The sequence below is a fragment of the Ranitomeya variabilis genome, chromosome 1 (genome assembly GCF_051348905.1).
Source record: "Ranitomeya variabilis isolate aRanVar5 chromosome 1, aRanVar5.hap1, whole genome shotgun sequence".
NCBI classification, from domain to species: domain Eukaryota; kingdom Metazoa; phylum Chordata; class Amphibia; order Anura; family Dendrobatidae; genus Ranitomeya; species Ranitomeya variabilis.
Window position 1 is genome coordinate 302,806,680 of NC_135232.1, and position 26,255 is coordinate 302,832,934.

Here is a 26,255-nt window from a genome sequence, read left to right on the forward strand (position 1 = left end):
TAGCGCTATATAAAAATAAAGATTATTATTACACTAGAACCCGCTAACTCTGCTATGTTTAGCCCTGCTTTCCACTCCACCCAGACATGCACTTGAAGAGTCCTAGACTCTGACTAGACTGCGTGACAGCCCTTACTTCACTGCCTGTCACCCGGAAATATTTTCTATAAAACTGCTCTTATCCCTCCCAACTGGTGAGCTAATCCCAATGTTAACTATCTACTGGAACATAGAAAAGATGCGGCAGCACTCACCAGTCTTGGAGTGGTCTTAAGTCCTTTATTGAAACATGCTTAAAACAACATCTTCACGGCTCGGGGGTGTGTAGATGAACAGGAGGTGTGTAGGGATAGACAACGGCCGTTTCGCGCTAACGGCAGCGCTTCCACGGGTCAATGGTGCTGGGAAGTGACGCTAACAAAAATAGGTGAGTCAGGGCATAACCCCTCCCATCCCACGCCCCCTATCCCAAAACACCTGAAACCGAAGTACAACATGTGCATAAAGAAAGCAAAACAATAAAACACAAACGTATTAAAAACAAAACCAGTATAATTAACTGGGATGAGTACTCACGTCCTTATCCTTCTCCAATAAGCCAAATACTTCAAATGGTTCAAAAAGTATTTATATGGATCTGACTAATATCAATCTCTAAAAAAGCAGCATGTCTAATACGTAATCTCCCAACCATCAGAAATAGGGAAACGGGATCTTTATAGTCATACATAGAGGAGAGGGGAACATAGCTAATTGCATACATAAGAGATAAAAACAGATACATAACGTACCCACACCAGGGGATCATAGAAAAACAGACATATCAGTTCTGTCATTCAGGCCAGCCGGACCTGTCGCCTGTGTGCGCATAATCCACCTGGCCTCCTGTCTCAATAGTAGCTTATGTAGATCCCCACCCTGTGCTGGTAAGGCAACCCTTTCAACTCCCGCGAATGTGAGAACCTCTGGCTTACCCTCGTGCACCTCCTTAATATGACTAATAAGTCTAGGTACATCTTTTCCTGTCTGAATAGACCTGAAGTGTTCCCTAAAACGTATATATAGGTGACGTATAGTCTTGCCCACATAAAATCTTCTGCAAGGGCAGAAAACTGTATAAACTACGTGATCAGTTTTACATGAGATGAATTGTTGGACAGTATGTCTAATGGGACCCACCTGTATCACCTGCCCAGTGACCAGGGCCAGCGTTTGGCACAGGCAGACCAGGCAGACGCCTGGGGTCCCCACCTACAAGGGGGCCCCTGCATCTGCAACCCCTGTATGAAGTGCCCATAAGGTGTTCAGCAGTGAATAAAGCTGTGCATTGCTTTGTAGTTTCAGAGCGTCTATCCCAAACCCCCCTTAAGACCTCCTCAGTGCTGTGATTTACTCAGGGGCTCTGTGCTGATTGCTGTAGGATCAGATTTCACAGTCACATAGGCAGGGATCAGCATAGGCTCTGACCAGTCACTAAATCATTGCTTGTAATCTGACAGGGCGACCTGCTGTCACTACTATCTGGATGACACAAGACAGGAATATTGTCTGCTGAATCAGGGTATTTATTATATAGAAAACCATACACATATAGTACAGGTGTGCATAGGAATCAGCGTTTTTGGTGCATTTTTTTTGCAGCCAAAACATGCTCTCTTGGCAGTAAAAACACTGCTTTCACAACACCCATTTTTTAGGGTATGTGCAGAGGATCCGGAAATGGCAGCCCTTTGGACGCAGTGGACATGTGCGGTGTCCAAAGTGCTGCCATCTTTTGAACACAGGTGATTCCGCATGTGTTCATTGATCTGTGCGGAATCCCTGCGTCCTATACATTGCAGGGGTGAGATTTCTCTTGTGGAGACTCGCGTCTACACCAGATAAATTGGCATGCTGGGGTCTGGAGGGACGCGCCGCATGTCCGTCTCTGCGGGTGAGGTGCGGGTGTCAGTGCACGCATAGTAGAGATGGAATTTCTTGAAATCCCATCCACTATACTGTAACATCTGGCCGCTGCGGGTTGGACGCTGTACAAGTACAAGTTTTCATTGCTTTCTACGGGTGAAAAAAATTGCTGAAAGCGACAAGCTGCAGATTTAAAAAACGCTGCAGTTGTGAAATTCAGTCAGGAGAAAATAAAAGGGTGTGCAGGAGATTTCTGAAAATCTCAGTTTTTGCTTGTGCTGTAAAATGCTGTAAACTTCTTATTTGCAGAAGAAAAAGCTGCAAAAATTCTGCATATGAACATGGCCAAAAGCTGCTTTTCAAAGTGCCAGCAAAACATAGATTTCCAAAATCTCCTGCAGGCGCTTGTTTGTTTTCTGACTGGATTTCAAAACTGTAGCGCTTTTTAAATCTGTAGCGTGTCACTTCTTTCAGTGTGTTTTCACCCGTAGAAAGCAATGAAAGAATTAAAAAGCTGCAGATATTGAAACGGCATTTTTCACTGCAATTTTTTGAGTTGTTTTGGTGAATTAAACTATTCGGTCTCGTTCACATGTTCAGTATTTCACATCAGTATTTGTTCCACTGCTGTTTCTGCATTACAATGAGGCTATGTGCACACGTTGCAGAATCTGCTGCGGATATTTCCACGCAGATTCCTAAAAATCTGCAGGTAAAACGCCCTGCGTTTTACCTGCAGATTTACGGCGGAATTACCACTTTTTTTGTGCGGTTTTCAACAGCGTTTTTACACCTGCGGATTCCTATTATGGAGCCGGTGTAAAACGTTGCGGAATCTGCACAAAGAATTGACATGCTGCAGAAAATACAACGCAGCGTTTCTGCGTGGTATTTTCCGCAGCATGTGTACGGCGGATTTTGTTTTCCATACATGGTGCTGTACAACGCATGGAAAACTGCTGCAGGTCCACAGCAAAATCCGCAGCGTGTGCACATACTGAGAAACACGTCACCACTTCGGTATTTCTCACCCTCCTGGTTTTGGCTCCAAAAAGAGGCTGAAAAAAGTGTGAAGAACACCACAAAACAAGCTGAAAAACAGGTGTTTTGAACACAACATTTTTACTGCTAAGGCTACTTTCACACTAGCGTCGTGCACTGCACGTCGCTATGCGTCGTTTTGAAGAAAAAACGCATCCTGCAAAAGTGCTTGCAGGATGCGTTTTTTCTCCATAGACTTGCATTAGCGACGCATTGCCACACGTCGCAACTGTCGTGCGACGGTTGCGTCGTGTTGCGTCAGACCGTCGCCACCAAAAAACATTGCTTGTAACATTTTTTGGTGCATCGTGCCCGTCTTTTCCGACCGTGGATGCGCGGCCGGAACTCCGCCCCCGCCTCCCCGCACCTCACAATGGGGCAGTGGATGCGTTGAAAAACAGCATCCGCTGCCCCCATTGTGCGGCGCTTCCACGGTATGCGTCGGTACGTCGCAACGTCGCATTGCGACGTGCAGTGCATGACGCTAATGTGAAAGTAGCCTTATAGAAAAGGTTTTGGCTACTGAAAAAAATGCTGCATGTGAACATAGTCTTACTCTGAAACGCTATGTCTATCTGTGGTGTTACATAGGACTGCATGTGGTATATACTAAATTATCTGTACTCAGAGAGTTAGCACTGCTATCTCTGGTGTGGCATAGGATTGCAGGTGACATCTAATACATTATCTGTACTCAGAGAGTTATCACTGTATTATCTGTGGTGTTAAAAAAAAAATTAAGAGTGGGTTGGGGGCAACTCTTTGTCTTGGGGCTTGGGCCCCCAATCTTTTCTGACCCTAGCAACGCCCCTGCATACAGCTAATAGTGGCAGACCTGTTGGCCGATATAAAGCCCTTAAATATGAGGGCGACAGTGTGAGCACTGGCTCCAGGCCCCTCCACCAACTGTATCCGCATCCTGCTTATGTAGTGTAACCTAAATGTTTGTGTGATTTTACAATGTTAGCATTTGGGGCCCCACTTTAAATTTTTGCCTAGGGCCCTACTTTGTCTAAAATCGGCCCTGCCAGTGACATGATATTTACAAAAATGACAGTGCCCTCAACGATTGTTACCTTTGGGAACCGCTTGCTCTAACCATGTCGTTCTCGGTTTTAACGTGCAATTACGGACCAGAATGTCCCTAATACGTGTGCTGCCCCTATTGGAGATCAGTGGCGCTCCGGCCACCCTCTCTGATAGATCCTTATGTCTTATCATGTTGAAGTGTTCCCAGGACTTGCTTCAGTTGGTGCTAAAATCCAATATACAGAATTATGAGACAGTTAATGCTGAAATTCTTAAAACACAGTCTGAATTAAAAAGCAGACTTACTGAAAATCAATGGGCAACTTTAAATAAAAAAATGGATAATAAACTAATCCCGATCCAGGCTGAGATCAAACAAAGGAAGTGGGATAAGTTTATCCGAGATAAGAACGATTATGACTCAGGACAGATTTTACATGGCAAAAGTCTCACAAGAATAATCACCCATCACATTCCTATGGGGGGAAACCAAAGAAAAAACGTAAGTTTAAGAGACGCAACCAACATCGCCGAAAAGACTATTTAACCACCGAGTCGGATTCAAGTCTCAGTGAAGGGACAGTTACCAATACGGACCTAATGGAAAGTCCAACATCTGAGGTTTCAGCAACCGCCGTACTCCCTTTAGGAGAAGAAGTCGAAGGGGGAGGCGGAGGTCACGTCACCGGTTGGGGACGCAAGAGGAAGAATGTCTCTTGGAGGTAGAGCGGTTGCCACCTAAGAACTATGTGATCAATCTTACGGATCGTGTCTTAGAACCGGCACAGCTGACCCTTTTGTCTAAAGGCTTGAATTATTGTATACCCGATAAATTTGACTTCTCTGAATTCCAGATTGACTTATTTAAGGCCATGAGAAAGATCCATCTTTATAAGGCCTTCCTCTCCAGTCCCGCCAATATCACTGCATTAGAAGGGGAACGACCGTGCAGCATAGGACCGTTAGGTTTTTTGGCAGGCTCGACTGGGGAGGTGCTAGCTGACATTCGGGGAGACGCTGCCCTGCTGTTGAGTCTAAACAATTTGACTGCTCCTGGGAGCGAGATAGTGTCCAGTACCCCTGCCCCTTTTTCTGGGGGGTTCCCTCTACGTATATGCCTCTTACTTCCCCTGGGAATACGGTTGATCTATTTGAGACCTTGGTTTTGAGGGACATAGAAGCTTTGGTGTATAAGAAGGCACCTCATAATTTGACTGATCCAGAGAGGATGGCTCTAAGGGATATGGCCAAATGGACAGACGTGATTGTACATCCAGCTGACAAAAGGGGCAAGACAGTACTTATACCTAGGGGTGAATATTTGTTGGAGGCTGATCGACAGCTGTCAGATACGACCACTTACCAAAAGCTATACAAAGATCCCACACATAAATTTAAGATTGAACTGCGTTCTTTCTTGAGGGTATCAGTCGAGCTTCAGGTTCTGACCCAGAAAAAGGCAGAGAAACTTTTGCCTGAATTTCCAACAAAGCCTCATTGGTACTATCTCTCTAAGGTACATAAATCGGTCACACACACCCCGGGCAGACCCATCGTATCGGGGATAGGTTCACTTACTGAACCTCTGTCCAGATACATAGATTGGCTGTTGCACCCTTTACTCCGGTCCGTTCCGTCATACATCAGGGACACAAATTCCTTTTTGGGTCATATTCAGAATTTTGCATGGCAGCCAGGGTTCTCCCTGGCGTCCATTGATGTGGTCAACCTATATACCAGGATTCCGCAGCAAATGGGAGTTGATAATGTCAGGCGTGTTTTAAACACTACTGATAAGAGTCATACTTTCATTAATTTTTTGTGCGATGGGCTTAGTTTTATACTTACCCATAACGCCTTTACTTTCTTGTATTCTTGGTATGTTCAGACCACCGGGACTGCCATGGGGACCCCGGCTGCATGCACGTTCGCTAATTTATATTTGGCGGTGTTCGGAGAGGATTATGTGTATTCTGTTAAAAACATTTTTTTGAAGCACATTAAGCTTTTTCTTAGATACGTGGATGACGTGGTCCTGGTGTGGGACGGCACGGAGGAGGAGTTTGGGTGTTTTGTGGACTACCTGAATAGGTCTAATACGATGAGGATGTCCTTCACGTCTGTGTTCGGTGGTTCAAGTTTCGAGTTCCTAGATGTGTTGGTGGCTGTCCAGGACGGAGAGGTTTGTACAACTATCTATCACAAACCGACTGCCACTAACTCGGTCTTACATTTTAATAGCTTTCATCCCATACACACTAAGCGGTCTTTACCGTACAGCCAGCTATTAAGGACACGAAGAGTGAACAATACATGGAGAGGTTTCAAGCAACAGTCTGATGAACTATGCCAGAGACTCCATTATAGGGGTTATCCAGATGCTTTTTTATGGGCAGCGGTCGATCGCGTTAAGAAATATCCCCAGGGGAATGTGAGTAGGGTGGACACAGCAATAGGACAGCGTTTTGCCTTCTGTTTCCGATATGGTTTGATGGACCAGGAAATACGAGCTTCTATCAGGAGGCATTGGCATGTGTTGGAGAGGGATAAGGATCTATCAGAGAGGGTGGCCGGAGGGCCACTGATCTCCAATAGGCGCAGCACATGTATTAGGGACATTCTGGTCCGTAATCGCACGTTAAAACCGAGAACGACATGGTTAGAGCAAGCGGTTCCCAAAGGTAACTATCGTTGTGGGCACTATCATTTTTGTAAATATCATGTCACTGGGCAGGTGATTTTATGTGGACAAGACTATACGTCACCTATATATATGTTTTAGGGAACACTTCAGGTCTATTCAGACAGGAAAAGGTATACCTAGACTTATTAGTCATATTAGGGAGGTGCACGAGGGTAATCTGGAGGTTTTCACATTCGCGGGAGTTAAAAGGGTTGCCTTACCAGCACAGGGTGGGGATCTACATAAGCTACTATTGAGACAGGAGGCCAGGTGGATTATGCGCACACAGGCGACAGGTCCGGCTGGCCTGAATGACAGAACTGATATGTCTGTTTTTCTATGATCCCCTGGTGTGGGTACGTTATGTATCTGTTTCTATCTCTTATGTATGCGATTAGCTATGTTCCCCTCTCCTCTATATATGACTATAAAGATCCCGTTTCCCTATTTCTGATGGTTGGGATATTACGTATTAGACATGCTGCTTTTTTAGAGATTGATATTAGTCAGATCCATATAAATACTTTTTGAACCATTTGAAGTATTTGGGTTATTGGAGAAGGATATGGACGTGAGTACTCATCCCAGTTAATTATACTGGTTTTGTTTTTAATACGTTTGTGTTTTACTGTTTTGCTTTCTTTATGCACATGTTGTACTTCGGTTTCAGGTGTTTTGGGATTGGGGGCGTGGGGTGAAAGGGGTTTTGCCCTCACTGACCTATTTTTGTTAGCGTCACTTCCCAGCACCATTGACCTGTGGAAGCGCTGCCGTTAGCGCGAAACGGCCGTTGTCTATCCCTGCACACCTCCTGTTCATCTACACACCCCCGAGCTGTGAAGATGTTGTTTTAAGCATGTTTCAATAAAGGACTTAAGACCACTCCAAGACTGGTGAGTGCTGCCGCATCTTTTCTATGTTCCAGTGCTTGTTCCATTTCATCGTTTTTTCTTTAACGAGCATCCCTGTCATGCTGTCAGGCTCTCCGTTACACCACATATAGGCTACGGCCGGCCTCAGGTTTACAGCTGTGCTGCTTTTCTTTTTTCTTACATTGGATTAACTATCTACTATCCTATACAGTGTTATGCAAACAGTATCACTATCTGCTGTATGGTTCATCCAGTGGACAGACATCCTGCGTTCTCAGGTATGGCCTTACAAGCAAAGTCTGCAGGAGAACCGAACTACAACACCGGCCATAGGGATAAAACACAATACACTTTTATCACACAAACTAATAACATATCATAACACTCTTAGTAAAACACAATTAACCCTTTTGTTGACTCGGCATCTTTTTCAGCCCACCACCCTCCTTCATGCTTACAACTTATTATCGTTGTGCAGTGAGATCAGAACAGAGTTTCATTAGATCTCACACTGCATGGTTAGACTACTACTGTGTGATATGTAATGACAGTCTGCTCTGCTTTCACTGCATAGCAAATTCAAGTTGCTGCGAGCACAACAGACATTAGTGTCATTACTTACACATAACTGTATAGGCAGTGTGGGGGATAAGGCAGTTCAGCATAGCTGACAGTGCTATGAGAGGAGAGCTGATAGAAGGGTTTATAATGTGACACAGCTAAATTCAGCTGTACTGCCCATCCCTCACACTGAGAATTCTGTCATTTTCAGAAAGTTTTAGTCATCTGTGCCCTACTCCTAGCACTTTCTAATCATGTAGGAGGTTATACCAGGACATCAGACCTTTATGATTATGTCTCACACAATGAAGAAACCTGTTCTAAGCTATCATGGGGACGTGTTCTTCTATCTGCAGTATGTTGCTGTCTGCTTATGATCAGTCAACATCATAAAGCAGGAAGAAGTACAAACCTACAGTGAAAACTATAAGATAACACCCACTTGAACTTGAGAAAAGGTATCCCTTTAGGTGCCAAAAACATTTTAGTCCGTTCAAGCCACTAATACATTGTGTATCCAGTTCAACATGAAAAATTTGGCTAAAGTCCTTCTTTAAAGGGGTAGTCTCCTAACAACACTTATATACACTGCTCAAAAAAATAAAGGGAAGACTAAAATCTCACATCTAAGATATCACTGAATGAAATATTCCAGTTGTAAATCTTTATTCATTACATAGTGGAATGTGTTGAGAACAATAAAATCTAAAAATGATCAACGTAAATCACAACTAATATCCCATGGAGGTCTGGAGTTGGAATGAAGCTCAAAATCAAAGTGAAAAATGAAGTTACAGGCTGATCCAACTTCAGTGGAAATGCCTCAAGACAAGGAAATGATGGTCAGTAGTGTGTGTGGCCTCCACGTGCCTATATGACCTTCTACAATGCCTGGGCATGCTCCTGATGAGGCGGCAGATGGTCTCCTGAGGGATCTCCTCCCAGACCTGGACTAAAAGCATCTGCCAACTCCTGGACAGTCTGTGGTGCAATGTGACGTGGGTGGATGGTGCGAGACGTGATGTCCCAGATGTGTTCAATCGGATTCAGGTCTGGGGAATGGGCAGGCCAGTCTATAGCTTTAATGCCTTCATCTTGCATGAACTGCTGACACACTCCAGCCACATGAGGTCTGGCATTGTCCTGCATCAGGAGGAACCCAGGGCCAACCGCACCAGCATATGGTCTCACAAGGGGTCTGAGGATCTCATCTCGGTACATAATGGCAGTCAAGCTACCTCTGGTGAGCACATGGAGGGCTTTGCAGCCCTCCAAAGAAATGCCAACCCACACCATTACTGACCCACTGCCAAACCGGTCATGCTGTAGGATGTTGCAGGCAGCAGATCACTCTCCACAGCGTCTCCAGGCTCTGTCACGTCTGTCACATGTGCTCAGTGTGAACCTGCTCTCATCTGTGAAGAGCACAGGGTGCCAGAGGCAAATTTGCCAATCCTGGTGTTCTGTGGCAAATGCAAAGCATCCTGCACGGTGTTGGGCTTTGAGCACAACCCCCATCTGTGGACGTCGGGCACTCAGACCATCGTCATAGAGTCGGTTTCTAACCGTTTGTGCCGACACATGCATTGGAGGTCATTTTGCAGGGCTCTGGCAGTGCTCCTCCTGTTCCTCCTTGCACAAAGGCTGAGGTAGCGGTCCTGCTGCTGGGTTGTTGCCCTCCTACGGCCCCCTCCACATCTCCTGGTGTACTGGCCTGTCTCCTGGTAGCGTCTCCAGCCTCTGGACACTACACTGACAGTCAGCAAACCTTCTTGCCACAGCTCACATTGATGTGCCATCCTGGATGAGAAGCACTACCTGAGCCACTTGTGTGGGTTGTAGAGTCCGTCTTATGCTACCACGAGTGTGAAAGCACAACCAACATTCAAAAGTGACCAAAACATCAGCCAGAAAGCATTGGTACTGAGATGTGGTCTGTGGTCCCCACCTGCAGAACCACTCCTTTATTGAGTGTGTCTTGATAATTGCCAATAATTTCCATCTGTTGTCTATTCCATTTGCACAACAGCATGTGAAATTGATTGTCAAACAGTGTCGCTTCCTAAGTGGACAGTTTGATTTCGCAGAAGTTTGATTTACTTGGAGTTATATTCTGTTGTTTAAGTGATCCCTTTGTTTTTTGAGCAGTGTATATATATCTTTAGGATAAGCCACAAATATCTAATAGAAGTGGGTCTCATTTCTGAGACCCACACCTATCTTCAGAATGGGGTCCACCAATCACCCAACCTGTACAGTGTCCAAGAACCAGTGAGTAAAGAGGTCTCTACATTAATTGATATTCCATAAACAGCCAATCAAATAATCTCACACAGCAATTAATGGAGAGTGTTGCCCGTATGCCATCACCTCTACTATCTGGTGATCAGATGCCAGTTGATGTGGGATGTAGATCCCCTGTTCTGAAGTTCCCTGAGGTGAGCCATAAATGTCTTTTGTGAGACAACCCCTTTAGAGGGGTATTCCTGTCTAGAGCATTTATTGCAACTATACTTATATACACTGATATCATGGCAACATGTAAATAATCTGTATAATTTACAGAGGAGATTATTATGCTGAGAAGTTTAGGTGAAAAATAAGCGTTTGCTGTTAAAACCTAATTTTAAAACTAAAAAATATAATGAAAAAATTATTGTTGACGCCTTTTGCTATATGATTTAACCCCTTCATGACCCAGCCTATTTTGACCTTAATGACCTCGCCATTTTTTGCAATTCTGACCAGTGTCCCTTTATGAGGTAATAACTCAGGAACGCTTCAACGGATCCTAGCGATTCTGAGATTGTTTTTTTCGAGACATATTGGGCTTCATGTTAGTGGTAAATTTAGGTCGATAATATCTGCGTTTATTTGTGAAAAAAAACGGAAATTTGGCGAAAAGTTTGAAAATTTAGCAATTTTCACATTTTGAATTTTTATTCTGTTAAACCAGAGAGTTATGTGACACAAAATAGTTAATAAATAACATTTCCCACATGTCTACTTTACATCAGCACAATTTTGGAAACAAAATTTTTTTTGCTAGGAAGTTATAAGGGTTAAAATTTGACCAGTGATTTCTCATTTTTACAACAAAATTTACAAAACCATTTTTTTTAGGGACCACCTCACATTTGAAGTCAGTTTGAGGGTTCTATAAATACCCAAATAGTGACACCATTCTAAAAACTGCACTCCTCAAGGTGCTCAAAACCACATTCAATAAGTTTATTAACCCTTCAGGTGTTTCACAGCAGCAGAAGGAACATGGAAGGAAAAAATGAACATTTAACTTTTTAGTCACAAAAATGATCTTTTAGCAACAATTTTCTTATTTTTCCAAGGGTAAAAGGAGAAACTAGACCACGAAAGTTGTTGTCCAATTTGTTCTGAGTACGCTGATACCTCATATGTGGGGGTAAACCACTGTTTGGGCGCACGGCAGAACTCGGAAGGGAAGGAGCGCCATTTGACTTTTTGAATGAAAAATTGGCTCCAATCTTTAGCGGACACCATGTTGCGTTTGGAGAGCCCCCGTGTGCCTAAACATTGGAGCTCCCCCACAAGTGACCCCATTTTGGAAACTAGACGCCCCAAGGAACTTATCTAGATGCATAGTGAGCACTTTAAACCCCCAGGTGCTTCACAAATTGATCCGTAAAAATGAAAAAGTACTTTTTTTTCACAAAAAAATTCTTTTAGCCTCAATTTTTTAATTTTCACATGGGCAACAGGATAAAATGGATCCTAAACTTTGTTGGGCAATTTCTCCTGAGTACACTGATACCTCACATGTGGGGGTAAACCACTGTTTGGGCACATGGTAAGGCTCGGAAGGGAAGGAGCGCCATTTGACTTTTTGAATGAAAAATTATCTCCATCTTTAGCGGATACCATGTCGCGTTTGGAGAGCCCGTGTGCCTAAACATTGGAGCTTCCCCACAAGTGACCCCATTTTGGAAATGAGACCCCCCAAGGAACTTATCTAGATGCATAGTGAGCACTTTAAACCCTCAGGTGCTTCACAAATTGATCCGTAAAAATGAAAAAGTACTTTTTTTCACAAAAAAATTCTTTTAGCCTCAATTTTTTCATTTTCACATGGACAACAGGATAAAATGGATCATAAAATTTGTTGGGCAATGTCTCCTGAGTATGCGGATACCTCATATGTGGGGGTAAACCACTGTTTGGGCGCACGGCAAGGCTCGGAAGGGAAGGCGCGCCATTTGACTTTTTGAATGGAAAATTAGCTCCAATCGTTAGCGGACACCATGTCGTGTTTGGAGAGCCCCTGTGTGCCTAAACATTGGAGCTCCCCCACAAGTGACCCCATTTTGGAAACTAGACCTCCCAAGGAACTAATCTAGATGCATAGTGAGCACTTTAAACAAAGAAGTGCTTCACAGAAGTTTATAACGCAGAGCCGTGAAAATAAAAAATAATTTTTCTTTTCTCAAAAATGATTTTTAGCCCAGAATTTTTTATTTTCCCAAGAGTAACAGGAGTAATTGGACCCCAAATGTTGTTGTCCAGTTTGTCCTGAGTACGCTGATACCCTATATGTGGGGGTAAACCACTGTTTGGGCGCACGGCAGGGCTCGGAAGGGAAGGCACGCCATTTGGCTTTTTGAATGGAAAATTAGCTCCAATCATTAGCGGACACCATGTCACGTTTGGAGAGCCCCTGTGTGCCTAAACATTGGAGCTCCCCCATAAGTGACCCCATTTTGGAAACTAGACCTCCCAAGGAACTAATCTAGATGTGTGGTGAGCACTTTGAACCCCCAAATGCTTCACAGAAGTTTATAACGCAGAGCCATGAAAATAAAAAATAATTTTTCTTTTCTCAAAAATGATTTTTTAGCCCGCAATTTTATATTTTCCCAAGGGTAACAGGAAAAATTTGACCCCAAAATTTGTTGTCCAGTTTCTCCTGAGTACGCTGATACCCCATATGTGGGGGTAAACCACTGTTTGGGCACATGCCGGGGCTCGGAAGTGAAGTAGGGACGTTTTGAAATGCAGACTTTGATGGAATGCTCTGGGGGCGTCACGTTGCGTTTGCAGAGCCCCTGATGTGCCTAAACAGTAGAAACCCCCCACAAGTGACCCCATTTTGGAAACTAGACCCCCCAAAGAAACTTATCTAGATGTGTGGTGAGCACTTTGAACCCCCAAGTGCTTCACAGAAGTTTATAACGCAGAGCCGTGAAAATAAAAAAATCATTTTTCTTTCCTCAAAAATAATTTTTTAGCCCTCAATTTTTTATTTTCCCAAGGGTTACAGGAGAAATTGGACCCCAAAAGTTGTTGTCCAGTTTCTCCTGAGTACGCTGGTACCCCATATGTGGGGGTATACCACTGTTTGGGCACATGCCGGGGCTCGGAAGGGAGAGAGCACCATTTGACTTTTTCAACGCAAGATTGGCTGGAATCAATGGTGGCACCATGTCGCGTTTGGAGACCCCCTGATGTGCCTAAACAGTGGAAACCCCTCAATTCTAACTCCAACACTAACCCCAACACACCCCAAACCCTAATCCCAACCCTAACCACAATCCTAACCCCAACACACCCCTAACCCTAGTCTTAACCCTAATTCCAACCCTAACTCTAATTCCAACCCTAATCCTAAGGCTATGTGCTCACGTTGTGGATTTGTGTGTGGATTTTTCCGCACCGTTTTTGAAAAATCTTCAGGTAAAACGCACTGCGCTTTACCTGCGGATTTACCGCAGATTTCCAGTGTTTTTCGTGTGGATTTCACCTGCGGATTCCTATTATGGAGCAGGTGTAAAACGCTGCGGAATCCGCACAAAGAATTGACATGCTGCGGAAAATACAACGCAGCGTTTCCGTGCTGTATTTTCCGCACCATGGGCACAGTGGATTTGGTTTTCGCATAGGTTTACGTGGTACTGTAAACTTGATGGAAAACTGCTACAAATCCGCAGCGACCAATCCGCTGCGGATCTGCAGCCAAATGCGCACCGTGTGCACATAGCCTAATTCTAACCCTAATTCCAACCCTAGCCATAATTCTAACCCTAATTGTAACCCTAACCCTAATTGCAACCCTAACCCTAATTCTAACCCTAACCCTAATTCTAACCCTAACCCTAATTCTAACCCTAGCCCTAAGTGCAACCCTAGCCCTAAGTGGAACCCTAACCCTAAGTACAACCCTAACCCTAAGTGCAACCCTAAGTGCAACCCTAACCCTAAGTGCAACCCTAACCCTAAGTGCAACCCTAAGTGCAACCCTAGCCCTAAGTGCAACCCTAACCCTAAGTGCAACCCTAACCCTAAGTGCAACCCTAAGTGCAACACCAAGTGCAACCCTAAGTGCAACCCTATCCCTAAGTGCAACCCTAACCCTAAGTGCAACCCTAAGTACAACCCTAACCCTAAGTGCAACCCTAACCCAAAGTGCAACCCTAACCCTAAGTGCAACCCTAACCCTAAGGGCAACCCTAACCCTAAGTGCATCCCTAACCCTAAGTGCAACCCTAACCCTACCCCTAACCCTAACCCTACCCCTAACCCTAACCCTAATGGAAAAACAAAAATAATTATATTTTCTGTATTTTATTATTGTCCCTACCTATGGGGTTGATAAAGGGGGGGTTTATTTTTATTTTTTTTATTTTGATCGCTGTGATAGAACCTATCACAGCGACCAAAATGTACAGGGAACGAATCTGCCGGCCGGCAGATTCGGCGGGCGCACTACGCATGCGCCCGCCATTTTCCAAGATGGCGGCGCCCATGGAGAAGACGGACGGACACCGGGAGGGACATCGGAGCTCGGTAAGTATGGGGGGATGGGATCGGAACACAGGGGGGGATCGGAGCACGGGGGGAGCAGACAGGAGGACGGGGGAGCGGACAGGAGGACGGAGGGGAGGGGACAGGAGGACAGGGCAGAAAGGACGACTGGGGAGGCGATCGGTGGCAGTGGGGGGGGCAGATCGGGGTCTCCAGCCATGGCAGATGCTATTGCAGCATCGGCCATGGCTGGATTGTAATATTTCACCATTTTTATAGGTGAAATATTACAAATCGCTCTGATTGGCTGTTTCACTTTCAACAGCCCATCAGAGCGATCGTAGCCACGGGGGGGGTGAAGCCACCCCCCCTGGGCTGAAGCACCACTCCCCCTGTCCCTGCAGATCGGGTGAAATTGGAGTTAACCCTTTCACCCGATCATTCCATGACGCCACATAGGCGTCACAGGTCGGATTGGCACCGACTTTCATGACGCCTACGTGGCGTCAAAGGTCGGGAAGGGGTTAATTAAACATGTTGAATTGTGAAAGGTGATTTTTTTATTTGGTTGCAAATTATTTCAAGAGAGGAGACAAAGACTGTGGCCTCGAAGTCAGGCAATCTCAATGGCAGATTTGACTGATTATATACTGTCATCTTCTTAGGCAGGGTTGGCCAAACAGTTAAAAATTATTAAAGGGAACCTGCAAATTGTCTCTTCAGAGAGGAAGAGGACTAGAACTCTAGTGCCACCTATTGGAAGTAGCAATCCTAATAGTCAATGTCGACCCTTTAACGAGCCTTGTCACATGACTTAGGATAATAGCCCAACTAGAATCTCAGTGTCTGCAAATTGAGATTCTGGTTTGGCTATTATCCTAAGTCATGTGACAAGGCTCGTTAAAGGGTCAACATTGACTGTTAGGATTACTACTTCCAATAGGTGGCACTAGAGTTCTAGTCCTCTTCCTCTCTGAAGAGACAATTTGCATATTTCCCAGAGGAGCATTGCAGCTTTAAGTCTCCTCACCTCGACATGCTTATCATGTCACTCTCCGCAAGGAGAAACGATACTTCTTGGATAAAGGGAACCTGTCATTTTGAAAATTGTGATGCTGATTTTCAAGCAGGATGTTATAGAAGTGGAGTGGATCTGATTGTTACACATTATTGTCCTATTAAATGATTGTAAACATACAAATTACACAAATATATTGTTGATTACCTCAATTCCTTCTGTTTCATATTCTTCTTGCTCCGCTTTTAGTGTCATAGCAATGAAGAGCTGCTGCAGTTTCTCATTACAGTAGTTAATGCAAAATTGCTCAAAGCTGGGGAAATTAATAAAGTTTAATAATATTACAATGTAATAAACCAATTAATACATACATTCTACAGATTTATTTGTTTCACATATACACTTAACAAGATAATAGGGCCATGTTCCCACATGAGGAAAAAATGCAGTATTTTCTGTTTTCCACAGATATCCAAGTATGCACCAGTAATCGTCCCTCATTTAATATATTTTTTCCATTGCTTACGCATTTTTGCTGCAGAATTTTTTAAACACTTCAAGCAATGTTTATACCATTCAGAGAAAGGCAATGTGCGCAGGTTGAGTATTTGCTTGCAGAAGTTTCTGCAAGGTTTCGACATCTTTTGGCAAGGGAAAAACACTGCGGAAAAACATGCATTTTTGCAGCATTTATGCATGCATTTTTATACAGCTATGAAAGCTTTTTTTGAGCTAAATAAAGATATTTAAAATAAAAGTTTTGTGATGTACCGTAATTTCTTGGTTCAACACCACCTTTTTCATACTGATGCAGTAATAGGTGTCAGCAGCTGTCATTGACACTTAGCTGTAGGCTTAGCAATGAAAAGGTGTCAGCTCGACACCCTCATTATTAAGCCAATAAGAAAACACAAACACACACATTATCATCAGCCTTTGTAGTTTTTTCTAGGATCCCCCTGTAAACTAGCCAGTAAAGTCTAAGCAAACACCTGTGAGCTGATATTAAAGGGAATCTGTCACCAGTTTTTTGGGCTACCAGGTAAAAATACCATTCAATTCAGTGCCCCCTATGCATTCCACAAGTACTTCTGATAGCCCCTGACTCCCCACGTATGATCCATAAATACCTTTTTTATTCCTCAGGCGCTGTATGTTAACATGGTTGGTCCGGTCCGATGGGTGGGGCTTAGTGTCTGTCTCTCCCCCCCCCTCCTCGCTTCTACGCATTCCTTGCGGTGAATTTCAGCGATTGCGTAGTTTTTGCACGTGTGCATTCCAAAGGCAAGAGTGGGCAAAGCAGAAAAGCTGTATTGCGCATGCGCCGGCATACACGATTGCTTTCTATGTACCGGAAGTATTTCGCTGCTATTTCTGTGTGCCGGGCCATAGAAAGCAACCGCTTATGCCGGCGCATGCGCAATACAGCTTTTCTGCTTTGTCCACTGTTGGGCAAAGCATACTGCGCACGCGCAAGATGACTTCGCAATTGCCAAAATTCACCGCAAGGATTGCGTAGAAGCAAGCAAGGAGGGGGGAAGACACGGACACTAAGCCCCGCCCATTGGACTGGACCAACCATATTAACATACAACGCGGGAGGAATAAAAAAGGTATTTATGGATCATACGTGGGGAGTCAGGGGTATCAGAAGTACTTGTGGAATGCATAGGGGGCACTGAATTGAATGGTATTTTTACCTGGTAGCCCAAAAAACTGGTGACAGATTCCCTTTAATATCAGCTCACAGGTGTTTGCTTAGACTTTACTAGCTAGTTTACAGGGGGATCCCAGAATTTTTTTTACATAGGGTCCCCTATAAAACCTAACCAGCAAAGGCTAGGCAGACAGCTGCAGGCTGATATTAATAGCCTAGGAAGGGGCCATGGATATTAGTCCTCTCCCAGACTAAAAACATCAGCTCTCAGATACCCCAGAAAAGCGCATCTATAAAATGCACCAATTCTGGCACTTAGCTCTACCCAGTTGCCCTGTTGCCATGGCAAGTGGGGTTTATATTTGTGGAGTTGATGTCACCTTTATGTTAGGTGACATCAAGCCCACAGGTTAGTAATGGAGAGGCGTCTATAAGACACCTATACATTAGTAACCCCATAGTGATATTGTATAAAAACACAGACAACCAGAATAAAGTCCTTTATTTGAAATAATGACAGACTCCTTTAATAATCTTAATTAAACCATACTTACCGAACGCCTAATCCACTGAAGCCAACGTCTCCTGCAACAAAAATAAAATGATAAACTTCAATATTCCTCACCTGTCCGCCGAGAAGATAATCCATAATGTCCCATGACAATCCTGATCACTTTAAGAGCAGTCACATCAGTGATGTGACTGCTCTTAAAGACAGCTGGTGATACACTGACAGGAGGTAATCGCTCCCACAGTGTATCACTGAGCTGCCGTGAGAGAGTTCACTGGAGTTTATCAGCTGATCAGCTCCAGTGATCTCCCTTACGGCACCACTGCTTCGTGGGAAAGTTCTCACACAGTGGTTCTGTAAGTGAGAGCACCAGAGATGATGAACTCCGGTGAACTCTCACAACAGCACAGTAATACACTGCGGGAGCTATTACCTCCTGTCAATGTATCACTGGATAGAGCGGTCACATATCCCGATGTGACTGTTCTACGTGTGAGATCGCCGTGGGACATTCGGATTTCCTAGACTATGGCAGAAAGGTGAGTATACGTTGGTTTATTATTTTACATTATTTCTAGGAGACAAGGGCATCGGGATTGGGCGTTAAGGTGAGTATAATAGTTTTTTGTTTTTATTTGAATGTGTATGTAATTTTACTTTTTTTTTAACTATGAGCACAGGCGCCAGCAGATGATACTACATCTGCCATCAGCGGCACCTGCTGTCACTGTTATCAGTGACAGCAGACGTAGCCCAATGGAGCAGTAGTCTCATCGGCCCACGCCTGCGGGTCACAGTCACAGCTGTGGGTTCACGCTGACATCTGCCAGTATGATCCCGCAGCACTGTGACTGACAGTACCAGCGGTAGCATTACTGCGGGTGACAGTCACAGCTGTGGGGTCACGCTGACATCTAACAGCATGACCCCGCAGTGCTCTGACCGACGGTCTTTCCGGCAGTAGCGTTACTGCAAATAAGAACCACCGCACCAGTGTTTCCCATGCTGTCACACAGATGAGCTAGAGGAGGTATGGTAGAAGGGCACATGGTCAGAAAAGACCAAAATAGAACTTTTGGTATCAACTCCACTCACCATGTTTGGATGAAGAAAAAGGATGAGTACAACCTAAGACACTGTCCCAACCATGAATCATAGTGGGGGAAACATCATACTTTGGGGAGGCTTTTCTGCAAAGGGGACAGACGACTGCACCGTATTGAAGGGAGGATGGATGGGGTCATGTTTTGCGAGATTTTGGCCAACAACCTCCTTCCCTCAAGAGCACTGAAGATGGGTTGTAGCAGGGTCTTCCAGAATGACAAGCCCCCAAAACACACAGCCAGGGAAACTAGGGAGTTGCTCTGTAAGAAGCATTTCAAAGTCCTGGAGCTGCCCAGCCAGTCTCCAGACCTGAACCCAATAGAAAATATTTTGAAGGAGCAGAAACTCAATATTGCCCAAAACAACCCCGAAACCTGAAAGATTTGGAGAAGATCGGTATAGAGGAGTGGGCCACAATCCCTGCTGCAGTATGTGCAAACTTGGTCAAGAACTACAGGAAATGCCTGACCTCTGCAATTGCAAACAAAGGTTTCTGTACCAAATATTAAGTTCTGTTTTTCTATTGTATTGTATGTTTCTTAAAATTTTAATTAATTATGTAAAAATTATATAATGTGATTTTCTGGATTTTTTTCTTAGATTCTGTCTCTCACAGTTGAAGTGTACCTCCGATAACAATTACAGACCTCTCCATTATTTTGTAGGTGGGAAAACTTGCAAAATCATCAGTGCATCAAATACTTATTTTCCCCAATGTATGTGTACTGGAGCAAAAATGAAAGAAGGAAAAGACCCTCAGCAAAATTACAATATAAACAACAGAAACGAGAAAACCGAGAGCAAGTCAAAGAGGTATAAAACATACCGTAAATAAATAAATAATAACGACACAATGTATATGAAATGGATCTATAAGTAGGTCACTATGCTGGAGTAGAAAGATTTCTGACTATTCTGCTTGATAAAAAATGTTTGTGCCCTCGATCCTATATCACCATAATACTTTAATATTTAATAGCATTTGCACATTAGCACGTATACATTTGTGCACTGTGGCAATATGTGTGCACTGATAAGGAGATCTCATACTTTCCATTAAGTTCTCTGTGTGCCAATAAGATCTTGTATTTTATTAGATTGTCATTCCCTTTCCATATAGGAATGACTATTTTTCATGTACAATCTGCACTTGTATGTGCAATTATAAATATAAAAATATCCTTTCGGGGGCATGATGACCTACTTATAGATCCATTTCAGATACACTGTGTCATTATTATTGATTTATTTCTAATTTTTCTTTGGCGTCTGAGCCTTGATATAAGCATACAATTATTTTTTTTAAATTTGTCACACATTTCGTGTCATATACATTTTTTCCTGTTGCATTCCAATTGTTATGATATGCATCTTCTGTAGTTTCTTTGCAGATCTATTGCTGGCCAAACTTACGGTTTTATTAATACAGATAAATACAGATATATTTTTTATACCACAATATTTATACCATGCCTAGCTACCTTATTGGAGCAGCGGGTATAGGCAGAAAATAAAGTTATATATACTCTGCAGCCGCTCACCTCCAGTCATCAGAGCGGAGCAGGGAGATGTTACAGTCACTGCTCACTACACAGTGAGAGTGCACATTCACTGACAGCCTGTTCTGGGAGGATATACCTTCATTTTCTCCCTTCAGCCTCTGTTCCAGTAAGGCAGGCAGAGGTAGGCATGCTTGAAAAGCTATTTCATTTCTGGAGATGAAAGGTTTCGTTTAAGCACCAGGGCTCCTCCTCTTTATGACATTACCAATTAAATATTACCATTGTTGCAATTCCAATAATTTTCTATGAGAAAAAAATGGGATTGTTGCAAGGTTACCTATGACCTTTTCTCCCATAAGGAGTCCTCACTGGAGTCCAAGCATGACATAAAGCTACTACAGTTAATACATATACACTTTACTGTACATTTTTCGTATTTTTAAGATAGGAAAAAAAAATGCATAACATTATTAAAGGACCAGTGATTTCTTGGGCATTTAACAAAATTCCAATTTCAGAATGCAAATTATACATGGGGGGGGGCGCAAATGAAATGATATTACTGTATATTGGATCGGAGAAGTGAGAAATTTACCTGTTTATTTCAAACACTTCAAAGCCATAGATGTCCAGAAGTCCTATTACTGTTTTCTTGGGTGGCTCCTGTTAGTTCCAATTACATGGTAAAATTAATTAATCAAGTCTCATCATAATGTAATAGAACATGTTTATCATAAACATTTGTATTGTATGAATGCCACATTAATATTAAATATACCACCAAATTCAAGCAATATACAGTATATAAAAAAGTAAAATCACCAAAATTGTCATCTTTGCAATTTCTAATCTACTTATAACCAATTTCTAAATAGATCCCGTTTATCATCTGCTTAGAAGCAAGTGGTGTAAATGTAAGCCATATTGATATGAATATTTTATTGCATTTCATGGCTCCAGAAGGTCACACCAGCATCCTCAGCGTTTAGGAGCTAAATATTTTATGACAAAGGACAGAGCTGTTGATATGTACAAGAACATAACAGGATGTTTGGCAAGATCGCTCATGTTACAGCTACTCTATTTCTCCCTTTGCTGCACTGAAGGGATTGCTGCAGAGATCCGTTATAGAGGAGGATGAAAAATATGATCACTTTGTGATTGGTTAATTGTTATTATCTATTGAGAGTAGGAAACAGCGAGAAAAACAAAAACGAAAAAGCAAGCCCAATATAAAAACATGGAAAAGTGTACCCACTTCCCCAAGGCCACCTCCAGCAACCATTTACTGCAGAACATATTGTAAGTTGCCTCTATCTATTCCCTTCTACTGCCACCATTTAACTCTCTCCTTCAATTAACTTCAACCAAGACAGCCATTAGAAAATTTTGATCCCTGTATAGTTCAATGGTCCCCGTGCAACCATTCCAACACCTTTTCATCCGAATTAATAAATATGCAAATTTTGGGTTACACTAATTATCTATAGTCACTCAATTTTCTCCTAAAACAGAACATTTAGACAAGAACTTGTCAATGACACTGGGTTACTCATGAGTTGCAGTAAAATCACAGCAATGTTCACTATATACGTAGCCTTTCTTCCAATATAAAAAAACTGGGGAACTTCGAATTTGCTGCTCAACTCACCGTAATTCCAACATACTAGTCTAGTCTCCTCGCTCTATTGTTTGATCATGTAAACTATTAGTCACTACCATTCTTTGCACGTCAAATGTGGCTTGTGATAATATCAACTTTTTGCTGTGATTTTCACAAACCACTGTAACGCTACAGAGCGGGAGCTACACGGGAGTGAGAGTACCGCATCTGACTTTCCAGCATCTGCAGCTTTTCTTTTGATTTGCCAGTCTGTCGCAACATCATAATTGCGGTATGTCGCGCATGTGACGTTGCATAAGGCAGCTAATCAAAATAAGAGATGTAGAAGCAGTCAGGTAAGAGTTAGAATGCATCATGCATCAACCATAGACCACTGTGATGGACAATAATATTGTCTAATGTACCTTAAGGTAGCTGCTATGCCAATCTCTACATCTGAACATGGCCTAACAGTAAATTTCACATGGGAAGAGTGAGTTACTACTGGCCAATGGGGATTGGACAATCTACAGCTATATCAAGAAGGACTGAACATTTTTTTTTGTGCACCACTTTGTCACCATAGGTACAGATATTTTACCACCAAGATCTGAATACTCTGCTACTGACAAGGCCTGAAACTATACCACTTTGTCATCAAATGTTGTCTGACCTACTTTCCATCAAACCATCGAGTGTCTAATTTTATAATTCCAGTTTATATTCTTATTCGAGAGTAGCATGAGGGGCTCAGTGGTTAACACTGTTCCCTTGCAGTACTTGGGTCATGGAATCAAATCCCAGCAACTTCTAGATAGAGGTTGTGCCTTCTCCCTGTGTTCATGTGGGTTTCCTTCAGATACTCAGTTTTTTTCCCGCAGAGACATACTGATAGGGAATGTAGATTGGGAGTGATCACAACTAGAGATGAGCGAATTTGCTTGGGTTCCCTCTTATTCGGCTAGTTATAGCGCTTGTCGAATAAGCTGCAGAGGGAACCCAGCTTCCTGGATCGTGCCAGCTGATCAGCTGATCGGCGCCACAGTTGCATGTGTCGTAGCTGTGTCACAGTCATGACACATGCACGGAGAGCCCAACAAACAGGTTCTCCATGCATGTGCTGTAAATGTGACACAGCCGCGACACAAGCAGCTGCGGCGCCAATCAACTGATCGGCTGGCACGATCCAGGAAGCCGGGCAAATTCGCTCATCTCTAATCACAACGTCTGTAAAGTGATGCGGAATATGTTCACACTATATTAGCAATCATAATAAATAAGAAAGTATATATAAAGTACTTTTGATCATAGAATAAAGGAAAGTAATATAGGAAAATAAAAAGATAATTTATGTACCATGAAAAGCATAAACATTTGATTAATGCTGTGAGTTTTACCTTATTTGCTAGCGACCTATTAATTTTGTTAACAAGCCAGCTGAAGGATCTCCCATACATTGCTTTGGCAAGGGCATCACGGGCATAGTAAGCCAATTCTAAATTTAAAGGGCTGAGAACCTGGAGGTGACAATAAATACCTGAGATTATTAAAGGGAATCTGTCAGCAGGCCTTCGCTACGTAATCTGAGAGCAGCATAATGTAGAGACAGAGAAACCCCTGATTCTATCGATCTGCTATTTACTGGACTGCTTGTCAATAAAATTAGTGTTTGATCAGCAAGTTAAAGGCTTTAGTCCTGTATAATCCCTTTAATAGAAAGAACTATAGAATGATAATCTAACACATAACTTGAGAAAACAAACCTGCTCAGATCTAGCTTCAATCTTCTTGTGCGTTAGAGCTTCTTGTAAAATGGACACCGGAACACCAAGAAGCTGCAATAAGAAAAAAGAAAGCAAACCTTATTCACTTAGTCTTTTATATACAGTAGATATATATATATATATATATATATATATATATATATATATATAATCGTCTAAGGTCCACTTCCGTCTTTTTGTCTGTTTGTCTGTCACGGAAATCCCGCGTCGCTGATTGGTCGCGGCCGGCTGGGCGCGACCAATCAGCGACAGGCACAGTCCGGCTGCGAATTGGACCCTCCCTACTCCCCTCCAGTCAGCGCCCACATAGCGTTTTAGCAGTCCGTTACTCCACGGCATAACGCGGTGTAACACAGTCCGTTAACACTGCCATTAACCCTGTTACCGGGCGCATCGCCAACGCATGCCATACTGAGCATGCGTTAGCGATGTGCCGTCATTCTGTGACGATATGGTTAGATTAACGTGTGCACAACCAAATCTGGTGCACGGGTAGGTTCCCAAACCGTAATCAATAAACAATACAAAACCCGGCACTCAACTTAATTGTGAGAAGAAATGAAAGATTTATTGTATCCCAAATCCAACAAAACGTTTCGGTCATACAACGGGACCTTCATCAGTAACGTAAATTGGGATAATAGCTGGGAGCAAGTGACTATATGACCTGTCAGGAGAGCTCTAGTCAATATAGTGTAGAATGTCCAACAAAGGAAGAGAGGTTACAGCCTACACGCAGGCTGTCATTGCGGTGTCCACCGCCGCAACAGGCGCAGTCCAGCCGCGAATTGGTGCAGGATTTGAACCACACTATGGCCGAATCCTGAGTATTCATTACATTATTCTTAAATCTTCATAAATAAACTACATACAGATTCTAGAATACCCGATGCGTTAGAATCAGGCCACCATCTATATATATATACACAGCCTCTGGTAAAAACTAAGATACCACTGCAAAATGTTCACTTTGTCTGATTTTTCCTTTTATAGGTATATTTTTTAGTAAAATGTAAATTGTTCTTTTATTATATAAACTACTGACAACATGTTTCTGAAGATCCAAGCAATACATTTTGTATTTATTTTCTAAAAATGAGAAATGTTCAAAATAACAAAAAAATTCATTGCTTGCAGACCTCAAATAATGCAAAAAAAACAAGTTCATAATCATTTAAAAACAACAATACTAATGTTTTATCTCAGGAAGAGTTCACAAATCAGTATTTTGTGGAATAACCATGATTTTTAATCACAGCTTTCATGCGTCTTGGCATGCTTTCCATCAGTCTTTCACACTGCTTTTGGGTGACCTTATGCCACTCCTGGTACAAAAATTTAAGTAGTTCTTCTTTGTTTGATGGTTTGTGACTATCCATCTTCCTCTTGATTACATTCCAGAGGTTTTCAATGAGGTTCAGGTCTGGAGATTGGGCTGGCCATGACAAGGATTTGATGTGGGGGCCCTTCATATACACCTTGATTGACCAAACTGTGTGGCATGGCGCATTGTCCTGCTGGAAAAAACAGTCCTCAGAGTTGGGGAACATTGCCTGAGCAGAAGGAATAAACTGTTTTTCTAGGATAACCTTGTATGTGGCTTGATTCATACATCCTTCGCAAAGATTAACCTGCCCAATTCCAGCCTTGCTGAAGCATCCCCAGATCAACACCTGGTCGTCTAATGGTTAGGCGGAGACCAGGAGAGGCGTACAAGCCACAGAGTCTTGCACCCACAGTGAAATTTGCTGGAGAATCAGTGATGATCTAGGGATGCTTCAGCAAGGCTGGAATTGGGCAGGTTGTTCTTTGCGAAGGACGTATGAATCAAGCCGCATACAAGGTTATCATCTACCAGGATGACAATGACAAGATAATGATCCCAATCCCACAAGGAAAACTCTCAATTAGTTTCAGAGAAAGAAAATAAAGCTGCTAAAATTGCCCAGCCAATCAACTGACCTGAATCCAATAGGAAATTTATGGAGTTCATAGAAGGAGCCCACAGAACCGTCAGGATTTTAAATGTGTTTGTGTGGAAGAATGGGCTAAACTCACACCTAAGCAATGCATGCGACTAGTTTCTCCATAAAAGAGGTGTCTTGAAGCTGTCATCACCAACAAAGGCTTTTGTACGAAGTATTAAATACATTTCAGTAAGCACCTCTCTTTCTTCATGTGTTCAGTACTTTTTTCCTCATTATTATGCAT

At 42.9% G+C, this 26,255-nt stretch overlaps 1 protein-coding gene across 1 annotated transcript in view; it reads right to left on the bottom strand.

The window, feature by feature from the left end:
- MYO1H (myosin IH) overlaps positions 1-26,255 on the bottom strand; it is a 190,911-nt gene that overhangs the window by 105,878 nt on the left and 58,778 nt on the right. Inside the window, exons 9-12 of the mRNA XM_077295901.1 lie at positions 24,024-24,095; positions 23,658-23,777; positions 21,253-21,320; positions 16,091-16,196 (exon numbers count right to left, since the gene is read on the bottom strand). Of these exons, the coding sequence (XP_077152016.1) occupies positions 16,091-16,196; positions 21,253-21,320; positions 23,658-23,777; positions 24,024-24,095 (366 nt within the window). The remainder of the gene's footprint in view (positions 1-16,090; positions 16,197-21,252; positions 21,321-23,657; positions 23,778-24,023; positions 24,096-26,255) is intronic.